A 27,296-nucleotide genomic window follows, 5' to 3' on the forward strand; every position below is an offset into this window, starting at 1 on the left:
ATTTATTAATAAAGAAAATTGTGAAAATTGTTTGGGGGTAATTTAAGATTTTATGTCACAATATGTCTTCACGGACGATGGACATGTTCGCGGACAAAATTTTTCTTTACGAAAAAAGTAAAAATGTCGACATATTTCATTTTTTTAATATGATCACATACAGATTTAGAGTTTTGGGAGGAACACCAAGCGGTTAAGAATCAAACCGGCTTCCCAATATACTGGCTTACTCTGTAGGAATGGATTACCCTATATCACATACATATAGTCGTGGTGAAATCAGTATAAGATCAAAACCAGAACGGAAATGAGCCCATCTGTACCACTAGAATTAAGAAAATAGGTGGACAATTGGCAGACATTTCGTAACATATGCACCACAAAGATATATATATGGAGGAAGTAAGCACGTAATTTAGTGTCGTTCCTTTGGCATTAACACAATAATAAAGTAAAGACGGAATAATTCTTTTTCAAAATTTCTCTGTCTGTGCTTATCAATACATGTGTGTTGTGGCATGCAATTATAAAGGTTTAATTCTTACCGGACTGCCACTTTTCCGCCATTTTTGATTAGTTTTATCATTTTAGCAAACGACTTTGACGAAGAAGGGTTCGTATTACAATTTAAACTGCATTCATCAGCCAAAGGGCGTGCGGCGCTACGCGGACAATGACCCCGAATGCAATGCGCCCGCGCACCCTAACGCCGGAATTCTTACGCGTACGGACCGCCGCGCCGCACCACACTGCACCGCGCCCGCAACGCCGCCTGTCCGCTATCCATAAAACCCTTTGAATGGCATCCAAAGCATGCTCGTATGTGACTCCACGGTTACTTGGGCACGTGCTCCCACTCTTGGCACGTTTATACTGTTTGTTCACTATAAAGTAGGAACACTACTATATTGAAATCATAACAACATACAGTTAAAACATTTTTATACACTTCATTAAAATGTTCCTAGTAAAAAAAGTTATGTGGAAGGTTTAAGTCATTTCAAAGATAAACAATTTTGGGAAAATAAAATCTGAAATGAGGATATTTCGTCTTCTTCACTTTTAGTCTCATGTTTTTTTTTTACGTAAACAGAAGTTTTAAAAATGAAATGAAATTGTTGAAAAATTGTTGCAAATGTAATATTAAAATTACACATTACGAGGAAATATAAATTTGAAATCAAAAGCATGTTATTTTACATTTACATATAGATTGAACTTATATCGTAAAATTATATTACAGATAGGGGGAAATCAAAATCAGAAAATGTAAAATTAAAGTTACCCATTACTATACATACGAGGAAATACAAATTTGACATCAAAGGACATCTTTAACTAACTGGGGAATATTATTTTACATTAACATAAAAATTATGTGCACAAATGGGCGGATAACAAAATTAGAAGGTTCTATTCCAGCTACTATTTTTTCATAGCGATTTTACATTGCCTATTAAAATAATATATCTAAAATGCTTATTTATATCCAAATAAAGTAAAATAAACCTATCATCAATCATATATTTAACTGCGATGGCTATAACTAAATGGGTAATAGAACGTAATAAATGATGAGTGACAGCCGCGTAAGTACACAAACAATCGAAATAATGGTATGGAAGAATGCAATAGTGGCGACACCCGACGAGGCGGCAGAGAGTGCGCTGACATCCACACTGCATCGGATCCATGCGGTGGTGTCATGCGAAACACCGGCAGCCCTATTCCCATTCACTGGGTGTTTGTTGACAAAGTATCGGACGGTGGCGCGGCGCCGGCGGGGTGCCCCTTGCGCTGCAGTACGCTGCGTGCGCCCGCGCCCCTCGCACGCTATATGCTGCATCTCGGGCCCGCTGCATTTGCGCGCATCACTACTTTTGTACTCTACGATCGATGGCTTATTACACCATTGTTTACGTCTCCTCACCTGCGCACAAACACGTAAGTTATGCATGTCCCGTGTGCGTATACGCATTTCACAATGCGCCCGATTCGATTCGCGCCTCGTTTGTTTGTTTACAATCCATACCGCGCCGTTTTCCAACGTGACCTCTGGTATTCGTTTCCTTAAACAGTAATGCAGTGAATTCAAACAAATTGCACAGTCGGCGACAGTGGCCAATTGTAAGATGAATTCGGTTCGTGCATTTATCGATGACAGATTATTGTGCACCGAATACGCACGTGGTGCACGGTGCGTTCGATTGTCAAGTTTATGCAGTTGTAGTGAGAGTTGAATGTTTATTGCGAGTGAGTCATGCAGCCGCGCGTTGTGGACGGTTGGGGTCGAGCTTCGAGCGGTAGCGGTGGTCACAGACGGCGTCGGAAGTGGCCGCGGAGTGCGGCGCGGTCACGCGGTGGTGCGGCGCGGCAAGCTCCGGGGGATGGCGTACACACCTGCCTGTTACGGCGTGTTTGCACCGTCACTTTGCAGTGTGAAATTCAAAATTGATATTAGGGGCTCATTCGAATGGAACTTGAAACTCTTATGAGTAATTTGGCATCTCTTAATTAGCCTTTTGTTGTACACAATAATGTGAATAATTTTATCGTTATAATTTACATGCCTATTGTTGAATCAATTACTTATTTTATTACCTACTATAAAGTAGCGGTCTATCAATCTTGTAGTGGTTATTGAATAATGATGTACAATCGTCGCACGGCCCATTTACGGTGACATAGCTCGATATATCGTGATATCATTTTAAGTTCAATTAAGTATTCAATTTGTTATGTTCTAATATTAAACTATTAAATATGTTGGTTAGTATATAACTGAGATTTTTAAGAAAAAAATTAACAACATTAAAAAAATAAAATAAGTATACATACTATAGTATGCATACAGTCTTATATGGGGGAGACAGAGTAATTTGACGTTAGACATTTCACTTCTATTTTTATCGTTAGGGAGATTTACCGTCATCTAGAGTTCGTCATTAATTTAAACGTACACAAAGTGTTGGTATCGGACTCATGAGTCGTGAACTGGTATTGAAATCACTAAATATAAATTATTCGTTATTCATATCCTTTTTACTTGTATATTAAATAGACTAATCATATACATTATCCACAAAATAATATGATTATTAAATGTAAAAGGATGTAGTTTTTAAAAAGGGCGTAATATGGTTTCTTGTGCGTTGGTAATGCGTGCGTGACATGCTACAGCGTCCGTAGTCTACGGTAACCCCGTTTACCATCAGATGGCCCCTATGCTTATTTGCCACCATAGTAGTACAAAAAGAAAATAAAAACAAAAAATAATAATAGTCTATAGAGAATTAGCGAAAATATCATCTTACCATCATACAAAAAGTTAATCTTCTTTTAGAATTGGCTTAAATTTGCATAGCTGATACAGCATTGCAAATGATTTCTCTCAACATGTATCATCATAAAAAATAATTACAATCTATTTAATAATCTACTATTTTTTTAATTCGGTTAAATAAACATGTCTCTCTTACTAAGGAATCAGGCTAAGTATAAAATTTTACAACATTATGATCACCATGTATATTGTATTGTTGTCTTGTAGCTTACTTCAATAAATAAATCATCAAAATAGATTATATGTGTGTAGCATACATCGCAATAACATTAACCTTCTTTTTTCAGCGGTCGGCTAAAAGTGGCTGTGGATGTTAATTTGTAGTAATAGAACAAGGTTAAATATAATGAAACAGTGGGCTCTATTGTGTGGGGCTTAAAAGCCTTACAATTTTCCTATCAAAAGACATCAACGCATTATTTCTCACCCTATGCATGGTTGCTTTAAAGTGCCTAGAAAGGCACTGCCTAAAAAGTACATTTTTACTTATCATTCATTTAAGCCGTTGACTGTCCCTGTAACTGAACTTCACCCATAAGGGGAGTTTTGCTAGTAGTCGCCGCGCTTGGCGGGCAGGCCAAGGCCTTGGCAATCGCAGTTAAGCTTTTAGAGATATTTTATGAGGGATACACTGCCCTCTACCATTAAGTTCCCTTAGTCGCTTCTTACAATATCAAGGGGAAAGGAAGGGGTGACCTATTCTATGCCGGGGCCACACGGCTTATCATATTAGGCTTTAATTGTAATGTCAATTGAAGCAACATATTCTACAAATTTTTTTTTGATGGGTGAAAATGGTATGGTAACCCTGCCTGCGCTAACGGGATACGCTGGCGGAGTACCAGTGAAGGGTGATAGATGAGAATGAAAACAGGCCAGTTAGCCCATCATGATGAATTCATTTGGAATTAACCATGATAGTTTCCAGGGAGAACCGCGAGGAGGTCGACCTGGTTGGGTATATTGCTAGCAATGGAATTCTCAGTCTCCATTACTAACAGTCCCTTTCCCCCCTATTCTACTAATATTGTAAATGTAAAAGCTTGTAAACATGTTTGGGTGTTGTTATTCTATCACTCATAAACATCTAAATACGAATAGTTATGGAGATAAAAATTATATCGCAATCTGGATACGTATATATATACATACGATACAGGGTACAAGGGTTGTTAGTATAGTCATGGGAATTAACAACTCCATTGCTAGCAAAATAACCTGTTAGGTCGACTTCCACGCAGTTTCCCTTGGAAACTATTGTGATTAATTAATTGTTGAATTAGTCACGATGGGCCAACTGACCTGCTTTATCCGAACGTATCCCTTACTAGTGTACCTCAGTGTATTCCGATGGCGCCGGCGAGGTTACCATTTCATTATTATCCATTAAAAAAAAACATATTAATTATATTTGTCTTAGTTTTCGCGTCCAAATACGACGGGATACAGCCATATAATTAAACTAGGGATCCGGCCTGACTTTGCACGGGTAGATAGATTTTTCAAAAATAACATATAGCAAACAAACAAACATTATTTCTTATTTGTAATATTAGTTTAGATAAGACAGACGAATATAATGGTATATTTGTATTTATACACATTTGAATAAAAATAAGTAGGATTTTGGGAAATTTGGTGATGGATTACGAATACTCTTGATGTTTATAAGGATTTTTTATATCCCCCATGCGTTGATATTATATTTCAATTATTATTATTATTGATTATTTAATGACAATTGAAAAATTTTACCAGAGGGAGACTTTGTACAAAAGTCGATTGCTTGGATATCTCTGTCGCATTCGTGTTTCAACCGTGAAGCAGTTGTGTTTGCATGGCTGTGTTTCGGTATGAAGGGTGGGATATGGCATGAATTTACTGGCTACAGAGGAATAACACCTGAGTCCTAAGGAATGGCAACGCGTGGGGGGTATCTTGGCCGAAACAGTATACTCTGTTATGTCCATGGTACTGCTCATGTCTATAGGCGACGGTTACCACTTTCCATCAGGTGGGTCGTTAGCTTGTTTGCCATTCTAAGTTGTATAAAAAAAATCTTAATTTCTTATTTTTTTATACCACAAAGGTAGCAAACAACCGTATGTCCTTCAAGTAATCGTTTAGTGTGTAATAAGCTTTGTTCATCTTCCTTTGCCTCTGCATCATCACTCCCTATTCCCATAAACAAGTCTATAACCTTCTCCATTTTATACAGTATACAGGTACTAAATTCCATAGTGATTTGTTAAGCCGTTAAAGTGCTAAGATGTAACAAACAAATTCACTTTCGCATTTATAATATTAGTAAGGATGTTTAGCATGCCGGAGTAGCTTGTAAATTAAGCCGTTGTGTTGGACCTTGTCAAGCGCTTTAGTCGTCAAGGAAAATTGCGCAAATGTCATGTGAAACGAGCTTTGAAAAGACACCATGATGCAGTGTACATCTATCGAATGCTAACGTTTGCTTAAATCATACTACTCATTAATAAGAAGAATAAAATTCTCTTTTTCCTTTTTTTTTTTCTGAAAGGATATAGTTTGGTCACATAGAAATTTTATCAAAATGGGTTCTATAGTTTAGTTTTTAGATCAAAATAACTAGTTTTGTCATAATTAAAGTTGTTTTTTTAGTGGGATACAGTCTTTACATATAGATATTACTATTGAATACCATACCATGTCAGCCGTTAACTGTCCACTGCTGTATATAGACCTCTCCCATAAGAGGGTTTTTGCCCGTACCTGCCACACTTGGCCACCGCAGTTAGGCTTTGGAGATGTTTTAAGAAGGATGCTGTTGCCCATCCCTCGACTATTAAATTCCCTTAGTCGCCTGTTACGACACCCACGAGAAAGAAAGGGGTGGCCCATTCTATGCCGGAACCCACACGACGTATTATGACTAAATGCTGGGTATTAAATATTAGATGGAAAAATTTTAAGTAGGTATTTTAAACACAGACATCAAAAGATCATGTAAACTTGCAACAGACGGGGCCCCGCGACCAGCCCGCGCTAAAAACTATCAAAGGTGATAATCAAATGCGCAATACGTCAATACATATGTACCTAATGTGCCTATACTTTCGTACAAAGTTCCGTTTAATCAATATTTAGAAGCGTTCGCATAAAGATGTATACATTCGCTATTTTCCAAGTAATATAATATAACAGCTGCAATAATCCTACTTACTCTTATATTCCAGGAATTGTTGACACGATGCGACGGCGCTAACTTCTCTAATGACACAGGCTTGAGGTAAATACCTCTCTTGTCTGCTTTTACAGTTAAGTGTTAATATTTGTCCCGATAAGCAACACTTGAGTAGTCGACCTTTTGTTTAAAAACGATAAATTGAAGGAACATTGTTGATTCAACTACAATTTTAATCTTTTTCCGTTATTTAATCTCACTTTAACCTTTGTTATGGTACGGTTTATTTTGACTTATCGCAAACTATATATATCATTGAGAGATTATATTGAACTAAGAACAAAAAGGTAACTAGGCTTTCTATATTGATATACCACTTAATGTTGCAGACAAATTAATATGGGGAAAGTTAAAAGTAGACTATTTAATATTTTATACTTATTTTCGTGTAAACATAACAATCTATACATTGACGACAGGTTTCTTTTTAGTTTGGTAAATACTAAATATTAATGCTCTTTATTTCTATATACATTTTACTTTATTCACCTTTCTTTCTCTGTTTATATTTTTAGAAGACACAACTACTGATTGACTGACAATTGAAATATTTAACATTTAAGTTTGAAATTTTCTTCCTATATGTAACTAGCAACTTGCCCCAATAAAAGATAGTTCATGCTAATAATGTAGCTTTCTTTATCTTGCTAATAATGTAGCTTTCTTTGCCGTGTGATCCCGGCGTAGAATGGGCCACCCCTTCTATTCTTGTGGGTGTTGTAAAAGGGGACTAAGGGAACCTAATGGTCGAGAAATGCGCAGCAGCGTCCCTCTTAAAACATCTTCAAAACCTAACTTAATTCGCCTGCTAAGTGTGGAAACTACTAGCAATACCCCTCAATAGGTAGAGACCTGTGTTCAGCAGTGGACGTTAACGGTTGATATCATTATTATCATCAATGTAGCTTTCTATAGGTAAAGGACTTTTAAAAATCGGTTTAGAATTATTTGAATTTATCTATTACAAATTTAAAAATCTTTCTTCTTTATTAGTTTAGACTAGCTGACCCACCAGCTATTTTGTTCCCTATTGTTTAAATATCGGAATAAAAGCTATACTATCTCTCAAGTGAGCAAATAGGACACGTTTACTAAATTTTAATGAAATCAATTAAGCATCTCTCTTTTCTACTCGCTATGATACAAGAGCTATTAATGATAATGAATACCTACATTAAATTCACAATGTCTATCAGACATTCAAAGGTTGACTAGAAGTAATCCCTTTTATAAGATAAATCCGCCATTGTATTTATTCTTTTCTTAAGAACTCTGTATCCTATAATTTGAGACTTTACTGTACAATAAAGTATTACAAACGAACAAACTTTTTTTAAGGTAAACCAGCCTAAAGATATATACTGATCATCATGTAAAATTTTTCCTACTTCAGTATTATTTACGAGCAGTTAGGGTCTACCTTTTTTCAGACTCAAAAAAGCTTAATAGATGCAGTCACTTGACTTATTTATATATTTCAATCATTTTTATGTAATTTGAAATGGCGAGAAAACTGCCTAATGTAAAGTGGTAACTATAGCCTTCAGATATTTGAACATCCCATAATACATTGTGATATCCATGGTATTCCTCATACGTTACTATTCCTAAGAACTAAGATATTTCGCCTATGTAACTTATAATTTCTCCGTTATATATTACTCTTCAAACCAGAACAAAGCCAGATAGATAGTCACAGAGGTATCCACCGATGTGGGTGACTTTCGTTTAACCTCCCTCTGGTGTATATTCTATACACAATTTTACCATTTTATCAAGTACTTTCAAAATTCCTCACCAGTTGTTAGACTAACATAGAGGTATGAAATTATAGTACGCAATTATGAAAATATGTATGCGATGTTTGCCTTAAATAGTTGTGTAATTACTGTAAACCTTTTTCAATTTCCTACATCTATCTTATACATTATTTTTTTGTAATAAATCATTATAAGTATGTATTAATATTTTGAGGTCCATTTTCTATAGAAACTATAATCAAGTGCGCCACCAAAATAAAGGAAATGTAAATAAAAGCTTATAAAAAAAAGTTGGTGGCTTACGTACGCTGTTTCAGAAATGTTTCCTCTCATGAACAGGTTAAACAGGTGAAACAGGCTCAGGTTATGGAATGAGCTTCCTGTCGAGGTTCTTCCAAGTGATTACAGCATGGCGTTCAAAAGAGGGGTAAAGAGGTTTCTTCAGGGTAAACAACGTGCGCGTAATTCCCCTAGCATTGCAGATGTTCATAGGCTACGGTAAATGTTTAGCATCAGCTGGGCCGTACGCATGTTTGCCACCTCAATGATATAAAAGTGTTGTAAAGTCAATTGATAAATGTATTAAAATACAATAAATCAGTATATTGAGAAGCATTGTTAGTAATGAAGACTGAGAATCCCATTGCTAGCAATATACTCAACCAGGTCGACCTCCTCGCGGTTCCCCCTGGAAACTATCATGGTTAATTCCTGATGAATTCATCATGATGGGCTAACTGGCCTGTTTTCATTCTCATCTATCACCCTTCACTGGTGTTTCGCCAGCGCATCCCGTTAGCGCAGGCGGGGTTACCATACCATTTTCACCAATAAAAAAATACATCAGTATAGGGAAAAACTATTTATTTATACTTTATTCTACTAATGATAAAATTATATGACCCTTGTCGTTTTTAGTGATGAAATGGCACGTAAATATATAAGGGATATCCTGTATGCGTTACGTGTATCATTTCTTCTAAGAGACTCATGGAGACATTGTATCATATATTATGTTACTATAGATAATAGCACTTTTCAACGGGAGAAATGGATTGTTAGTAATGGTATAGCAGCCTCATTTCTAGAAATACATCCTGTCAAATCTACCTACACGTGGTTTCCCCTAGAAACCATCATGGTTAATTCCCAGTGAATTCGTTCACTTATCATTACTCACTGGTATCCCGCCAGTGTATACCAATAGGCGCTATTGGTATATACTGGCGCGGTGGGCTTATCATAAATTACAATAAAGCGCTTTCCACTAAGAACACAACTTCCTCTTTTTGGAAGTTGCTTCTAGAAATGAAGAAAAACGTTACTCTAAACTAGTATTATAAAGAGAAACGTTTAACTTTTTTATTTATCGTGGATAAACACAAAAAGTAATTAAACGATTTTAAATTTTTTTACAAAAAGCTATTTGATCAGCGAGTAACATGTGTTGTTTGCCTTATAGTCTCAGCGTGGAATGGACCGTCCCTTCCTTTCCCGTGATTGTCGTGAGAGGCGACTAAGGGAACTTAACGAGCGAGGGATGGGCAACAACATCCCTCTTAAAACATCACCAAGGCCTAACTGCAGTTGACACTCCTCCTGTCAAGCGTGGCAACTACTGACAAAACAACCCTTATGAGTGAGATCTATGTTCAACAGTAGACATTTAACAGCTGATAATTAATAAAACATGTACCTATTTGTAGTTATCTAATTTACTCGTATCTTTCTACATATTTCCCCGTGCGAACTCAGGGCGGGTCTCTAGTACTTAATATCCGCGTAATTATTTGATTGACGGCTTTAATGTACAAAAGTTTTCTAAGCTCCACTATTTATATTGTAAACATAAACATGAGTACTCCATGTTTTGTAATGACAAATAGAGATTAGATAGCTTCAAGAATAACTATGGCTTAATAAGAAACATGGTAATTCACTGATAACAGAATTACTCACTTTTACCCGTACATTAATCCGATAATTTTCTCGCATACACACAAATGCATAAGGTTTTATGATCATGTTGTTACTAGAAGAATTCTGGGAATGATGTGTAGTTCAGAACCTGATATCTCAAGTTTCTATATATGTATAAAAGACTTCTATGTATAGTATGAATACAATCTGTCGCTACTCCATTACATTCCTAAAATGTCGTAACAACTGAGAGATAAACCTCATTGTTACCAATATAAAAGAAATTAAAAAAAACATAAAAATGGTGATGCATCTGTAATTGATGTAAATGCAATATATAAGCCTTTATGTCTATTAATATTAATGTCTGTGTTTACATTGTCATTGAACTTTTCAAAATAAATAAATATAGCATTCCATTTAGTCACTATGATATCTTACTTCCATCGAGAGTAACCAGTGCCCAGCAGAATTTTAGTACACTGATGCCGTTGTTCTTTAAGGTAAACTAAATTGTTGGCGCCTTTGTTTTATATACGTGTCCGGTTTTTGTTAGCTAACGTACAAGTTATCGATATTTTTATCAGTTGAAACCAGTTTAAACTCTGCTATGTTAAGGGATGAATTACTGCACAAGAGTCGATATGATAATTAAGTACTCTTTTTTTAAAAGGATATTAATGAAATAATAACTCCGCCTGCGCTAACAGTATACAATGGCGGTGCTTTAGTGAAGGATGATAGGTGAGAATAATAAAGCTGGTCAGTTAGTTCATCGTGATGAATACACCTGTAATTCAATACGATGGTCTCCAGGGAGGACCGCGTGGAGGCCGACCTGATAGGGTATATTGTTAGCAATGGGATTAGCAGTCCACATTACTAACAATCCCTTACCTCCATATTATGTACTTGTAACAGTAGAAAAGTCATATGCTTTAGCATATTTCACATTTTTTTCTCCAGGGGCAGTGGCCCTTAAAAAAGACACGTATGTAAATATATATATTGCAGTAAAACTACGGGATACAGAGTCATAACAACTTAGTCCTCAGAAATGGCAACGGGGGATATCATGGATGATACAGTTTACATGTTATGTCCATACTGTTCATATTTATAGGCGACAGTGACCACTTTACATCTGAAAGTGAAGTTAAACTGAAAGCTCTGTTCGTATCCTGAGGTGGGCACTAGACAATTGGAGTACCGACCCTAGAATACGAACCCATTTCGCCCCCCTTTAATATGCCTACGATTATTAACTATATTGAAAGTCAGCAAATAATAGATAATTTAATATTACGTACAAAAAAAAAAAGATATAATACATAAGCATCATTTGTCTTAAGTAACTCGGACACCATTTTTGCAGTCAGCGAGCCCACCATAATAAAACTATGTCATTATACGCGCGATGTAGATATATACAAGTAAGCTATTTACTCAACATTAACAAACACTACAACGCTGTTGGACCGCGCATTGGCAAATTCGTCACATTATGACATAACGAACGAAATTCCACGGCTTTGCCCACACGGAACTTTCAATCTTTAGTACTCTTTGTTATTAATATATAAATAGAATACAGATTTTTGATGGAAATAGATTTAATGAACATTAAAGAATGGTTGGAGATAAAGAATAAAAATTCCTTGATTAATATAAGTTGATAAGATTTTTTTTTATACAACTTAGAATGGCAAATAAGCTGACGGCCCAACTGGTGGAAAGTGATAACCGTCGCCTATAGACATGAGCAGTACCATGGACATAACAGAGTATACTGTTTCGCCCATGATACCCCCCATGCGTTGCCATTCCTGAGGACTCAGATGTTATTCCTCTGCACCCTGTAAATTCACGCCATATCCCACCGTTCAAACCGAAACACAGTCATGCAAATACAACTACTTCACGGTAACAACGAAACGTAAACACGAATGGGAAAGAGGTACCCAAGCAATCGACTTTTGTACAAAGTCTCCCTCTGGTGTTGTCCTCAAGAAAAATGGAATGAAAAATATAATTACTATAAGTATGTATTTCCAAAAATAATTTCCTATTATAGACATCCATGTCACATATGGATCATAATTTGTTTATAATAAAATTAAATAATAATAGACAATAATTATGTGCAGAAATTCAAGTTTCCAATTCATCATCGTCATATTAGTATTTAATCGTCCGCTGCTGAACATAAACCTCCCCCTTGGGGGGTATTGGCAGTAGTTGTCACGCTTGGCAGCCGGATTGGCAATCGCAATTAAGTTTTAGAGATGTTTCAAGAGGGACGCTGCTGCCCATCCCTCGTCCTCCCCTAGTCATCTCTTACGACACCCACGAGAAAGGAAGGGGTGGCCTATTCTATTCCGGGACAGCACGGCCAAAGTTTTCAATTGGTACGTAATATTCTTAGTCGACGCGTATGTAGACATAATATTCACCGCAAGTTCTAAACAGACAGTTCGAGTTGAATTTTTTTTTTAAATCAATGCGACATTTGTCTTAAAATTCAAAACAAATAAAAAAATCTACACAGAAAATGTCCTATGTGGTCTAAATATTACCTTTTATTTTCTCTTAAAATCATAATAGGACTTTTACACGAATTCGTTTTAAAATAGCCAAATTGGGCCCCGGTTCCCAAATGATTCGCTTACAAACGAACAGCGTTTATTTTTATTTATAATAGATTGCATATTAGTATTGATTTATTTGTCATTACTTCATTCATTTGTCATTTCGTTATCATGACAATTAATTGGCCTTGTACATATATACAATAGGTAGAGTGTTGTTGGTACTTATGAATGCAGTACAAAAAGTCATAGTGTAATATATACAAGCCTACAATTATAATAGGTATATTTACGATAAGATAGTAAATGTTATATAGAGTATATTCATAAAAAATAGAACCTTACGACTTTGAATATAAAGATTAGATTTGCGTGAATTGTACTCTTACCACATAGCAATTGGCTTCTTTACACAAGGATACTAATTGCATGTATTACTCCTGAAATAATTGATTTGAAGATGCGAATTTCATCATTGTGCGCAAGAAATTATCTAATGACATCATTCAGTAATTAATGTCATTTACTATGTGTACTTGTGAAGAAAACAATTATTAATCCTATGTATAAATCTTCGGCTAAGATGGTAAACTAAATAACTCAATTTTTGTTGTAAAATATAAACACTAATTACAACAAACAAACGAAAAAAAAATAGTATATCTCTATTTGAAATGGACAGAAACAATAGATAGGCAACTGCCAAATGTTTCTATTCAAAAAAACCTCTTTCTCTTCCTTCACATTCTTCAATCTACCCTACTTCTACAATTATCTATTCTTACAAAATCATCAATTAATAGTAAAATGTAATAAATCGCTATTATTTCAAAATGACAACAAATGAATTATTTAGGTTTTAATAAACGCCGATAGTAGTGTGATTATTTAAAACTAGAAGAATACTTAAAATGATTTTGCAAAAATCTTTCTTTATGACATAGGATTTGTCCCTATGCGAGCATGCGGCTCACCTGATGGTAACTGATTACCGCTGTTCATAGGCAACCGCAACATCAAAGAAATTGCAGGTTTGTTGCCGGCCTTTTGAGAAGGGTTATGCGTTAACGTGGGAACTTCTGTTTGTCGCATTTGTGTTTCTGATAAGTTGTATTTGGTTGACTTTTTTAGTTTCAATATAATATTACTACGCTAGACTTGATTTAATTCTAGATATCACAGTATGCAAATTACTACATAAATATTGTAATTATTAATTCAGAAATATCTTTCCAAATGAAAACAATTTGATTGGACTGCAAACTTTATTGCTATATTCTATTATAAATCGATAGCATCACTATGTGCACGCCTTATCTGCTTTTCTAATTTCCTGTATACGTGATATAGATACTTAATTTACCGTACTGGGACTGACAATCAAGTGGCAAATTACATAACTGATAAAGGTGACGCGCCAGCAACGACAGTACAGCAACGCAACGTCACGAGCGCGTGCCAACGGACGGACCGAATCACTTCCGATCATTATTATTAGCGATGCGACTATGCACAAAAACCTCACAATTATGTCGTTCACAAGCTTTACCCTACAATCTTAGAGATGCACCGACGGAAGTGAGATGTAAGATTTTACCCACTCAAAGTTTATAAACACTCGTGCTTTGACTAGACTGCACACAGAGTGTAATTAACGTAATACGTATAGGAGTACTTACATACAGCAATTCAACAGTGCTGGCTAGTATAGCGGGAGGTACAGTTGACTGCGGAACATAATTAAGCATTACGTCACCGCCGCGGATCAGTGACGTCACACCGCGACACCCGAGTTCATCGCTCTACAACATTTCTCCAACCACGGACCGTTGCTGCATATTGATATTTTTAGACCGCTCTAAGTACTGTAACTAGACGTCTAAAATGTTTTAATACTTGTAGCTACGCTAGAGCAGACTACATAAGACTCGTGAGTAATTTTACAGATAGACACAATAATGAATATCATGTATTCTTAATTGTGTAATTTGTGCTGAATCAAACTCCTCAAGCCTCGCGACAATCCGCAATAAGCAGTGAGGTGCCTATATCGACTGATATTAACAGTACGTTGGTGTATCTACCTAGTTTAATTCAACCCAGTAACAATAGTTGTGACGACAATGTCGACAATTCAAATGTAAACTGTATAGGTAATAATATATTTGCTTGCTTAATATGATAATATTAAACAAGCAAAGTAATCGGCTGTAAGTGTATTCCCCTCTCGAGTTTTGTTAGACATTGTGTGCTGCAATCTGCGCACAGAACTCTAAGGCAGAATTGAGATTCGGTTCGCAAATTACCTACCTTGTAGTGAACAATTCAGACAGATCTCAGCGAGTGCGCCTTCGAACTAAGAGGCGATAATGAGGTGAGGAGTGCATTGGTGACGTCAGACGGGAGTGCGGGCGGGAGGAAGCCGCGGGGGTGCGGACCTGAGGCGCGGGAGGGGCGCGGGACACCGAGGACGCGGAGCCGCGCGCCCGTTCATTGTAGTTTTTCGATTATTGTTTAATTAGGGCGAAGCGGCGGCGGCGGAGCGACGGCCAGGTTGCAAACATGCATGGCCCGCAAACTCGAACAGCTGTCTCGCTAAATTAGATACATCGTTCGTTGTTCAAATTGAATTATCATAAAATACAAACACAATCAATATTACGTAACTATACATTACTTTTCCGTCATTAGGTCGTTCAACTTTTTCAATATATCTTATTATCAAACCGCTAGTAGCGACTACATGAAAAGGATGCCAACTGAGATCAGTAAACTGCATTATAAAGAACATAACAGACTTTCTTTTAAAGAGTCGCACTTACTAGTCAGTTGTTAAAACCACCAAATGTGACTTTCAGTCATGTTCGCCTACCACTATGATGGAAGCCAGTTGCTAATTCACTTTGTTACTAACTTTCAGAGGAATTGTACAGATTGGTTGCCAACTTTTTGTCCAGCAAATGTGTAATAACCAAAGTCGATTGCATGATCATTATTATTACCGCTGGTATTCTCTAAGGATCTATGCTATTATCAATGTAGTTTTGCTGAAATCAAGAGAATGTATGTAAGTAGAGACTGCGAGATCACTAAAACTCTTAGAATATAGATTACTCACTTATGTTGAAGATAAAGTTGATTTCCTAAGATCGATGTTCTTGATCGATATAGCAAAGCAGTAAAGAAAGACTATATTGTTGACTTGGTTCAAAAACAAGCTGCGAGGGTCGTTGCAACCTTACAACTAAAAACTTACCTCTGTTTATTATATAGCAAACAGAGGTAAGTTTTTAGTCGTCGGTAGAGATGGGCAATCCACCTGGGTGGGTTTAAAGTCTGGTGGGTAAAAACCGGGTGTTTTGGGTTTATTGGGTTTAAACCCCATAAACACCCAAATTTTTGGGTGTTTATGATTTTGTACTTCATCATCGTCATCTCAGCCGCAAGACGTCCACTATACTGGACATAGACAATATTATTATGCAGCCTATAGAATAAAAAACTTTTAATTTGATTTTGAGTTTATTAAGAAAGAGATGAAAGTAAAATGTAAAACTACAGTCAATCACTGTCAGATTCAGAGTTATTACAAGCGATGAATTGTATAGGTTCGATAGGCTCTATTTCGTCTAAACTGTTATGTTCATTTACTTGCTCAATGAAAGCTTCTAAGGTATTTTCTTCATTAAACTGAATGTCCTCGCATTCAGCTTTATGTTTAAGATTCCAGTTATAACAAATGAATGAAATTTTTTCAGTTCTTTCAGTTGTAAGTCGATTTCTTTTGTTATTATGTATGTAGCCTTGGATACTAAAGGAACGCTCAGTGGCTGCCGAAGTACAGGGAGCTGATAGAATACGAATCGCTACTTTGCTTAACTCAGTGGAACCACAAATACCTTTCCACCATATTAGGGGCTCAATGCTATCTAATGAGCTCCATACAAATCCTCTGGCCCAAAAGTTTTCTTTAGCTTTATAACACGCCAAATCTGCCATTACATTTGACAAACTTAAGTGTTGGCTTAAATTGTAGATAAACTCCATACCCTTAAGTTCTTCCTCTTGAGTAAGTTCGACTCCTAGAGTCCTGGGGTCTAGAATATATGCTGCAAAATGTATTGGCCTCATTGCCATATTGCATCTTGAAGATACTGATGTTAGAATCTGCTGTTTGCTTTCTTCGCTCAATGTCGAAATCTCATTTAATGCAAAACGTATCTTAGCTTGTACATCTCTAAATGTAATGTATGTGCGATGCAAACGATTCTGGTCGCTCTCTAAGTAAAATATGCTTTCAGTGACTGGTTCCAAAATACTTATACATTCCCCTGTCTTCGTCCAGAAATCATCACTTAGAATTAAATCTTTAATATCTCTTGAAATTACCACATCTTCTCTAACTGTTAATATTTGCAAAGCTATCTTATTTGCTTTCAAACTTTTTAACGAAGTAACATGACTTCCCCATCTTGTAGCACAAGGCAATTTTAGTGTTTGTGTAGAATCTTCACCCTGCCTTGATTTTATCAACAAGGAACATAATCGTTGACTCCTTTTAACAGTTTTTATTATATTTATGGCTTGCATAATAAACACAGTTACTTCTTGTATCTTTACAATATCTTGGCACAACAAGTTAAGGATATGTGCACAGCAACCGAGAGGAACAACATGTGGATATCTGAGTTTTGTTAATTCGAATGCCTTTTGTATATTTCTAGCGTTATCGCCAATAAGTACAAGAAACTTATTTGCTCCATACACTTTCATTACTTTTCCAACTTCTTGGCTAAGGTATTCACTAGTGTGAGGATTACTTTCTGTATTCAAACTTTTAACGTATGCAGGTTGAGGTTTTGATATAAGAAAGTTTATTATTCCTTCATTTCTTAAATTAGACCAGCCATCGCACTGAAGGTGTAAGTAACTACAAGCATTTAGTTCCTCATTTAACTCAAAACGCATTTCTCTATATATTTTATCTAAGTATTTTGTCGCTAAAGCTTTACGTGAAGGTATTTTAAATTTTGGTTGCAATTTTTCGAAAAATTGTATCCATAAGGGATGTTGCACCATCGATAATGGCGTCCCTGTTACAAATATAGCTCTCGCTAATTCTGTTTTTATATGATCATCGGTGTCTTGAAACTCAGCATTTATTGTAGTGTTAGCAGACGACGAGGGGCTTATAAAAGAATCATTTGTCTCTATCTCTGACAGTCCAGACATTTTGGTTTTGGACGAGCTATCTTTTATAAGTTTCATAGAGTCTTTTAATGTTTCTGGAGATTTTGGACAAGTGATAAGATGTTGAAGCATTTTGGCAGCATTACTGAATTTGTAGACCTTATTACAAAGCTTGCAAGAAACAGACTTGTTTGGTAAAGTACGGTAGTGCTCCCATATGCGTAAATCTTTAGGTCTCCCCATTGAACCTAAAAAAATGAACGATGATTAGTTGGTCTGACGAAAATTCAACAATAGAGTGCCTATTTTTTTACAATGATTATTTCTTGTTATTTACAATAAATTTATTAAAAAAAAAAAATAATAAAATAAATACAAAAAACCTTTGTAAAATTACATCTCCTCGGAGGATTAAACGCAGACGCTAGTTTATTATCGTATTGTTCTGTATTTTTCTCAGCAACTTCTTTAATTCGATTAGGTACTTACGCATATTATGTTAAAAATAAATATCTAGTACACATCTTAGGCTATCCACCATTATTATCCAATGACGACTCTCAGCTAACTATGCACTATCATCCAAAATAAACGTGTATGGAAAATTTTATCCCAGTCGGTTGAGGATTGAGGATAATTGCATCAACATACGAACATACCTACATACTTTTATTTACATAACGCAAGCTAAATAAAAGCTTGTAATAATACATCTAATTTTAAGTTAAAATTGTTAAGTGATCATGATATAATTGTATCATTCAAAAATCCACTTACCTTTAATTATTTCTTGTTAAGTATAAATATTATTTCAAATCTGCTCCCTTAATATGCACTTTTTTACTGCTTTTCCTACCTAACACGTTACCAGGAAGTCACGTTACCAGAGTCAGAGTAATAGTGAACACGTTTGACAGTGATTGTCGTCGCCTCATATTCAGCGTCGACGAATAGGGGAATCCCCAGTCATAATGTATTGCATGCGTGGCGGTCTTACTTCAAATCCATAAACAAAGAGATAATTACAGAACTCGATACTAGATGGCGCTGTTTTTGTTTGAAGAAAGTTTGCGGGCTAAAATACATAGAATTTCATCAATGACTTCCACAAAGAACAACATTTCTGTTTTTTCTAAGTCCGTATCTCTTCCGTATATTTCATAAGATATAAGCTTGGGCTACATTGTTATGCAACGTGATTTTGTCGCTGTCTTGCTAGCAGGGTTGACAGATATACGATTTAAATCGTACTCATACTATTATTTGTCTATTTTTTAATGTACGATCGTAAAGATTATGATCGTAATTCGCACAAAAACATACGACTTTTTGGTTACCTGGCAACATTTTTATTATGAAACGAACATGCTCACATCATCAGTCACATGCAACAATTTATTGGGGATTTCCTCTTCACATCTGGCAGTCCTGCTTGCTAGAATATAGGTAAGTCAGCCACAGTTACTGACGATCGATATTTAAAGGGTATTGTTTTTGTGCTAAATATTTCATAAAAACGTTATTTAATACTTTGTGGATTATTAATTTAGTTGATAATCACTGGAAGTAAAATGGATGCTAATTTGAGAGATCAAGATCTTCGTATAAAACAGTTAATAAAAGAAAATCTACGTAAGTACTCTTTTTATACCTAGGTAGGTAAGGTATAATAAACACAAAAGGTACTTAGATCGCGTGTGTTCGAAGCATTTATTCTAATAAATTTAATTTAAAATTGTAGAAAGAAAAAAATGTCTGCTAAGCCGTAGCCGAAGCCAATCTCCAAATATATTTGGCGATAGTGAGACCCAGTGTCCAGATGATTTACCCAGCGTCGTCGCAACAAAGAAAAAAAACGAGGATAAAGTAAAAGAAAATTTACTGAAAGAAGAAACAAACTGTTCTAAATGCTTAATTTATGGAGAAGAGGATAAAAGAAATGAGTATTTCGGACTGTTAGTGGCTCAAGAATTTAAATATATACGGCCATGTGTGCGAACGAGGTGTTATGAAGAAATTTTAAAGTATCTACGGGAAGCAAAAGGCCAACATGTTGATCAACTGCAACATGAAAACACTGAAAATTAATTACTTTCATTTTATTATATATAGATTTTTAAAATTTCCTGAAATATTATTAGTTAACGTTTTATTTAATATTGTAGAATTGATCAATACAATTTATAAAAATAATTTATTGGTATTACTTACATATTTTCAAAAAAATACGTAAAAACCTATTTTTTTGGGTGATTATGGGAGTTTATGGGTGTTTATTGGGTTTTTACCAAAGCACCGGGTTTAAACCCGGTGCTTTGCCCATCTGTAGTCGTCGGTAATATCACCGAAACCTAACATACTCGTATATTTTGAAGAAATTGTTTAATTTCATATTTCTTCTATCACACTGTTCGTCGTCTGCAGAAAGTCTATTACCACTTCATAGAACTTGATGACGGTAAAATGTTTGCGTAGTCGTATAATAAATTTTAAAAATATTTCCATCCATGAAAGTTTGCGAAATAAGTCTTCTGCTGAGTGTTCCCCACAAAGCCTTCAGATTCTTTTACTATATGTTGTAAAATCTCCTGAACTCTAGTATTAATGTTAGGAGTTATGAATTTGACTATTGTACTACATACTTTGTGGTCATCAAATATATAGAACAATTTAATGTCCCTATACTACATAGTAATATTTCAATTGACATCATATCCTTACTGAAATAGATACAGAAATAAGAAATAGTTGCGGTGCGGTGCAGACAGTAAATCGGTTGGTAGTAGCTGCCTTGCTATCAGCGGGCGGCGACCGCGCCAGGGGCCCGCGGGTTGGCGGCGGCGGTGCGGGAAAGAGCGCGTAAAAAGGCGAGCGGTCGGCGTGCGCGGATCCGCCGCCGCGCGCCTTTCACGAGGTCGACGCCCGCCGGGGCCCCGCCGAAACCGACCCCCGGCCCCCGCTGTCACTCCATGCCCCTGACCCCCTACAAAATTTTTCCCAATTTCACAGACATGTTGAGGAAACTATGGGCCTGTTTCTATACGTGTATCGTTCGCAATGTCACACTGTCGCGTCGAGTACGTAATCCGATTGCTATATTTAGGATACATCGTCCAAGTCACAAGGTGAGCGGAGACATGGTGCGCTGCAGTGTTGCGACGCGACGACGTCGCCGGTGTGACGATGACACGGAGACGATCCGAGTACGTTCCGTGTTCGGGCCGTAGCCATGCCTGCCCTCCGATATGTTGTATTTCCAAGAATATTGAGTTCACCGCAAAAATAAGATTGGCATAGTGATCTGGGCCAAAAGAAAATGGCTTGCGAGACGCCTACAGTATTACAGCACCCACAATACATGATCATATAAACGACGCTGTAACAATAAAAGGATCATTATTTTTGAACCCAAACCTCGTTGTTGGCTTGTACCCACGTAATCACATGATTTTTACACGCGATATTTGTGGTAGATCAGGCATTAAAAGATATCACTCGTTGGGTCGAGTTAGCTAACTCATCTATTTCAACGCTATTAGTCATTTATTCTATTCTTACTGATCTAATAAGAATAGAATACCTCTCAAAAGAAATATATTGGAATTCAAGCAAACGTGGCAGGGCACATGAGGTGTTGCGAATTATCAGTAGGTAAATATTCCAGTACAATTATTACATCGGCGAGTGGACGTGCGCGCTCATAGACAGTATCCGGGCCAATGCCAGCCGTCCGTACCTAAACTAGAAAAGTATTGTCCTCGATGTTCCGAGCGATAACCACAATACCGCTCAGCGCTAATTGAAACTCTAAGTCCAGTCATTACAGTGGGTTTTCGGACGATGGTCGAGAGTGGAAGTTGCGCGTGAGATATGTGAAGCGGCGGCATGCGGGTCGCGCGGCGTTCTCACGCTTTGAATATTCCTGCTCCCGGCTGCCCCCTGCACGCCTCGCTAGCCCCGCAAGCCCCTACTCGCGCCACCATCGGCCCTTCAATGACGTCCCCTGATCCCCTGACTCCCACTCAGACTATCCTGACACTAATTGAATGAACTTCACTAAGACTGTTTATTCGTTGCTCTCCTTCTTCATTCATTTGTTTAACTTCATAAGAATCTGGTACTAACAAGATTCTTCAGCATTAAAAATTTTTCTTGCTTATAATTAAATGGTTTGAATCTGACTCGTGGAACTTTTGTATAGAATATGTAATAAATAATACGTTTAATATCTTGAAGTAATCCACGATTGTTTAATTTCTAGTAGATAGATTAACCTTTATAGCATCTATTGGATATATAGATACTAGAGCAAGACAGAAATACCTATTCGCTATGCGTGTTTAGTGCTGATCGATGTAGATTTGAATGTCGATTTGAATCTAAAACCTGCTTATAGAACATACAATCTACCTAAAAAAACACATTAAAATTCGTAGTCGCACATAAAGCCAGACAGAATGTCATTCTTGTAAAAACGATATGAATGAAATGTGTGAAGAGGTAAACCTATAAATTTATCTGGCGGAGAATGCGGCGTAACTTATTTGATGTATGGTACGGCGTCGCGCCTGGCGCCTTCCCAGGCTTCACGGAACAATTAATTATTACAAAACGGACAACTCTCTTTTACAAAATCATAATAATTATTGACAAGCATTTTTCTACCGGACTGTGCGGTATTACTCATATGTACGTCGGCTGTGTGGTGCTATTTGCCGTGCGAAGGATAAACGACGGTCCCACGGTTCTTAGAACACAACACTAATCATCCTTGACTTACATTTTCGAAAATACCTTTTGTGCGGGAATTGGTATTCGTGAGAACGGAATAGTTTAAATTTCAAGCGCCACTCGGAAATGATTAATATTTTGCCCATAACCAAATAGCACTGTGCAGATTGATAGCTCGTTATTAGTACACTCTTAATGTTTCAATGGTTAGTTTTTTCTGTGACTATTAAAAAAATAGTATTAGAAAACATTAAATTTAATATGTATTTAAGGTTTTAAATCTTCCAAATGCAAGTCCTGTGCATTAAAATTGCTACTTACTATTATCTTAGTCATGTAACTGTTTCAAACAAATTAATCGCCAAATTTTGTCTTTACAATAATATGCAGAAAGAGAGATACGAGAAAGACATAGAGGGAAAGTAGGTTAAATATGAAAAGTTGCAAATTTTGCAAAAAGAATAGGTACATGTTATTATTTAATAGCCGCATTCACAGATTTTTTAATTTATTCAAGCTAGCAAACAAATCAATAAAAATACACTACTAAACGTTCTATATAGTATTATTGTATATTCTAACCGATAGAGTCAAGTTAAAGATAAATTCTCACAAATAAGATTGTGTGGTACATTAAAAAATAAAACATGAAATGATGTTATACTTTGTACTGGTAATTTTACCAATGCACAAAGAAGATGTGCAACTGTTTTGGTTTTAGTTTCGCTTTCATCCATATTCCATGCATTTTGTACAAAGGGTCTAAAGTAAAATAAATAACAATGATAACCAGCACACCTACAGCAAAAAATCAAAATAATTAGAAGTCTCTTTTAAGGAATATTCAAAACGTCCAAATATCTTCACAAATAGTTACATTTATTATATTGGTAGGATTTAAGCTACCTCATCAAAACAAGTTTGCCATTGCATTCAGAGCTAAGAATCTTTATTATTCAACCCCTTATTGGGAGATTATTTTGAATTAGATTTTGCAGGATTTAGTAGAAAAGACGTCAACTCAGGTACCTCTACCCCGCCAATGTTTGTGTGACTATATCACATTTATGTATTTCAGTACGAAGGGTAGCAGTGAAATTATCTACGGATATGGAGGCTTAACAACATAGGCCTCGGGAATGGTAAGGCTTGAGGACCTCACAATGTACCAACGATGTCTATAGGCGACGGTGAGCATTTTCCATCATAAAAAGAAAAGCTGTATTGCCATGCGCTATGTGCAACAATATTGCCGTCTAAGGTACAAGGTACTTTTTACCAGTTAGACAATTCTAATCACAGGCTTTTGTCGTCGAACGAGGTATCACGATAGTTGCCTCTGTAAATTAAAAGGAGAAAGGAGAGTCCAAATAATGTATTACCAAAGCAAACATGGGCCACTAACGACCGGAGAAAGATGTCTACGATATTTAAAATTGGCACTGAAATAAAATCGGTTTGAGGCGGTGAACATGACTGTGGAACGGGTGGGACGGCCAGCGTGCACTGTCACCACAACTAGGAAGCCGACACCGCGTGTTCCTCGAACTGACGCAAGCTCGAGGCCGTTATATGAGACTCCGCTACCGATACCGACGGAATAATCGCATATTATACACAATTTGTTATAATATACTATAGAAATCGAATAAACATACACATTACGATAATTTAAGAATTTGTTTAACAAAATATAATATAAATTGAAAAAAAAAAATTATGTTTCATAATATCTATCAGTTAAAAGAAATCATCAAACAAAATTATTTATTAAATTACAGCTTACTTAATTACGAATAAAAAAACTTTAAAATCACACGTAATACACAATACAAGAATGAGTCAAATTACTCCATCTGAGATACAGTCGTGAGCATATTTTGTTATTTATAGAATTAATATTATGCCGCAACCATCGGCAAATAGAGAGGTAGAGGGGTAGGAATTCCTGTTAAAAATTTGTTTGAAGTATCGCTCTTTGTGATATTTTTGCCAATAATTTCATAACAACCATCAATGTTAACATTGACAAATATGTCTGATGCGCTATAGTAAAATAGAAGTCCAAACAACGCCCTGAATCTATTATTATACTGAATATAAAAAACCATTATAAGTTATAAAATGAAATTATGATGTTACTGAACACCTTAGCTTCACTCTAAAATGACTATTATTTAACAGATTACAAACATGGGTTTTTACATTTACAAATGTTGTTAACACTTATGTTGCATGTCCATTATAAAATGTAAATGCAAATATGGGTATTACATATAGCTATGTTACTTTATAGTAGTATATATAATTGTAAGGCATTTATTTACTTGTAAAAAGTGTACACCCGTGGACATGCAAACTGTCAATAAATGCTATCACCTGGCGAGCTGATAACAGATTAAACGCATAATTGTGTAAATCATGCACATAAATTCCTTTATTTATTCATGTTTTTATTTGAATAAGTTTTTAGGTGTCCTTTACACGATCAGTCATCAAGAATAGTGCAGTTCTAACTTGTCAAGAAGAGAGGGGTTAGTTGTGGGATTGCAATCCCATTTCCAGTAACCACAGTATACACTATCGGATCGATCACTACGTGGTTCTTCCTATGAAACTATCGTGGTTAATTTCTGATGAATTCGTCACGATGGACTAACTAATCTTACTTCATCCTAACTTATCGCTCACTAGTACCCCGTCAACGTAAAGCATAAACAACGCAGCAGTAAATGGTACCCCATTTTAAAAATCTTGTCTTGACAACTCATCATTAAAGGTACATGAGTATGCATTTAAATATTTGCCGACATTTCACTCACTTTTGGTTTATTGGTATAATATATTTAGACCTATTAAGGCCATCTCAATTAAAACTAAGAAGAAATTACGACAACGAATGATGGTAAAAAGGAACAATGTTAGAAATGTATTAATTTTTCATGAATTTCACTTATAAGAAAGGCTATGTTCAGCGGTGGACAATAAATGGCTGATACAATGTAATACAAAAAAAAGTAAACTGGATATAACGACGCTCCATTTTTTACTACACTTTCCATATGTATCAGAGAACATTACCCTCCTTTCTTTGGCAATAGGGTAAAAATCAGTAGATACAGTTTTTTTAATAATGTAGGTACCTCTTTATTATCAGTTGCAAAAATATAATTAAACTTGTTGAGTGATGTATGGCTTTTTTAAGAAAAGGCTCATTATTCTAGTATCTTATTTTTAGAAAAGTTACGTCACTTATCCTCTTAAACTTTCTAAACTTGCTTTATAACATATTTCTACTAGAAAATGCTGTTGCCATTTTCTAGTAGAAATTTGACATAAAGCAGTCATTATGGTTCCTTTTATAGCTTTTTACTTACTCGAAAGTCGTTGAGTTGAAAATTGGAGAGAATTTTTTCATTTACTAAGAATTAGCAATGTCCAGAACTTTGTGAATGCGCTATTTACTCACATTTTAACTATACAGCTTTATAAGGGTTTCAGAAAAGAACTGTGCACTAACAATTGTTTATAAGGAACTAGTAATCCGCGACCCGGCTTTGCACGGATAGATAGAATTTTCGAAAATAAGACACAGATAATATAATACTATACGTCATAGATAATGTTAATTGTTTGCCTAGAGGCATATGACTGACTGACTAGACACAGGAATGACTGAAGGAACTTATGCTAGTATAGTGTCAGAACCCGCCAACCCGCCAAGGTGGTGGCGTAGTTTTGTGTACTACTATGGTGGTAAACAAGCATACGGCCCGTTAATGGTAAACGGGGTTACCGTAGCTTACGGTTTTCAGTAAATTTCTAAATAACGAGGAATAAGCAGAACATTTCAAAATTTTCAGATTAAAACCAGCAACACTGTTAATGACTTAGTAATGATTAAATACCAACAGTATCAAAGAATAGTTTATGAAGTTAAATTTGGCAGAAGTCCTTCTCGTATGGGGTGTTTTAGACATTCACAATTCATTTCCCAAAATTTACAGCAAATACCGGTTTCCACGTGAGCCGCAGGAAACAGCCAATTATTTTAACGTTAGACATACTAAACTAGTTAAATGAGCACTAATAGATACACTAGGTACTATTTATATAAATAAATTCTTGTACCATTTACGGTATTCGTTTTAACCACAGCAATCAATATAGTTCATGATTCAACATTGAGTCATTGCATTCATGAATGAGTAATACTGATTAATACCAAATACTAGAAACCTATCATCTTAACTGTCAAACTTAAGATCCGATCATAAATGGAGTAGGTATTGTCGTTCAGATTTATCGTTTGGTGACGAATATGATTCCTATAAGTTCCGGTATCTCTGACCCACTGTAATGAAAGATTATGTTTGGTGATTAAAGAAATAGGTAAAAAAATAAATGATTCAATGAGTAAGAAAATAGAAGAAGATAACTATATTATAAAAGGAATCATGGTAACGATTAAAAATATCCGTGATAAATAAATGTCAAGGGGAAGCTTGCAGTGTTATAAATAAAATCTCTGATCTCTTTTTATAACA

General features: G+C 35.9%; 2 protein-coding genes across 5 annotated transcripts in view; one reads left to right on the forward strand and one right to left on the reverse strand.

Annotated features, from left to right (window-relative positions):
* The first annotated feature begins 1,407 nt into the window (after window positions 1–1,407).
* The window catches only part of LOC113521438 (uncharacterized), a 121,398-nt gene continuing 95,509 nt past the window's right edge, over window positions 1,408–27,296 (forward strand). For 3 of the 4 annotated variants that reach the window (XM_026906967.3, XM_031912690.2, XM_052899010.1), the window contains exon 1: window positions 1,408–1,944. In XM_026906967.3, the coding sequence (XP_026762768.2) occupies window positions 1,572–1,944 (373 nt within the window). In that variant the 5' untranslated portion in view covers window positions 1,408–1,571. Of the gene's footprint in view, window positions 1,945–6,552; window positions 7,163–27,296 lie in introns of those variants that run through there. The other variant, XM_031912691.2, reaches the window with a different exon arrangement.
* Window positions 16,332–19,760, reverse strand: LOC128201581 (uncharacterized). Its single transcript, XM_052899008.1, has 2 exons — window positions 18,796–19,760; window positions 16,332–18,266 (listed from the first exon to the last, which is right to left on the reverse strand). The coding sequence occupies exon 2, from the start codon at window positions 18,259–18,261 to the stop codon at window positions 16,390–16,392; it is 1,872 nt and encodes a 623-aa protein (XP_052754968.1). The 5' UTR covers window positions 18,262–18,266; window positions 18,796–19,760; the 3' UTR covers window positions 16,332–16,389.

This window comes from Galleria mellonella, unplaced genomic scaffold (genome assembly GCF_026898425.1).
Source record: "Galleria mellonella isolate WM207_F2 unplaced genomic scaffold, CSIRO_AGI_GalMel_v1 utg55, whole genome shotgun sequence".
Taxonomy (NCBI): domain Eukaryota; kingdom Metazoa; phylum Arthropoda; class Insecta; order Lepidoptera; family Pyralidae; genus Galleria; species Galleria mellonella.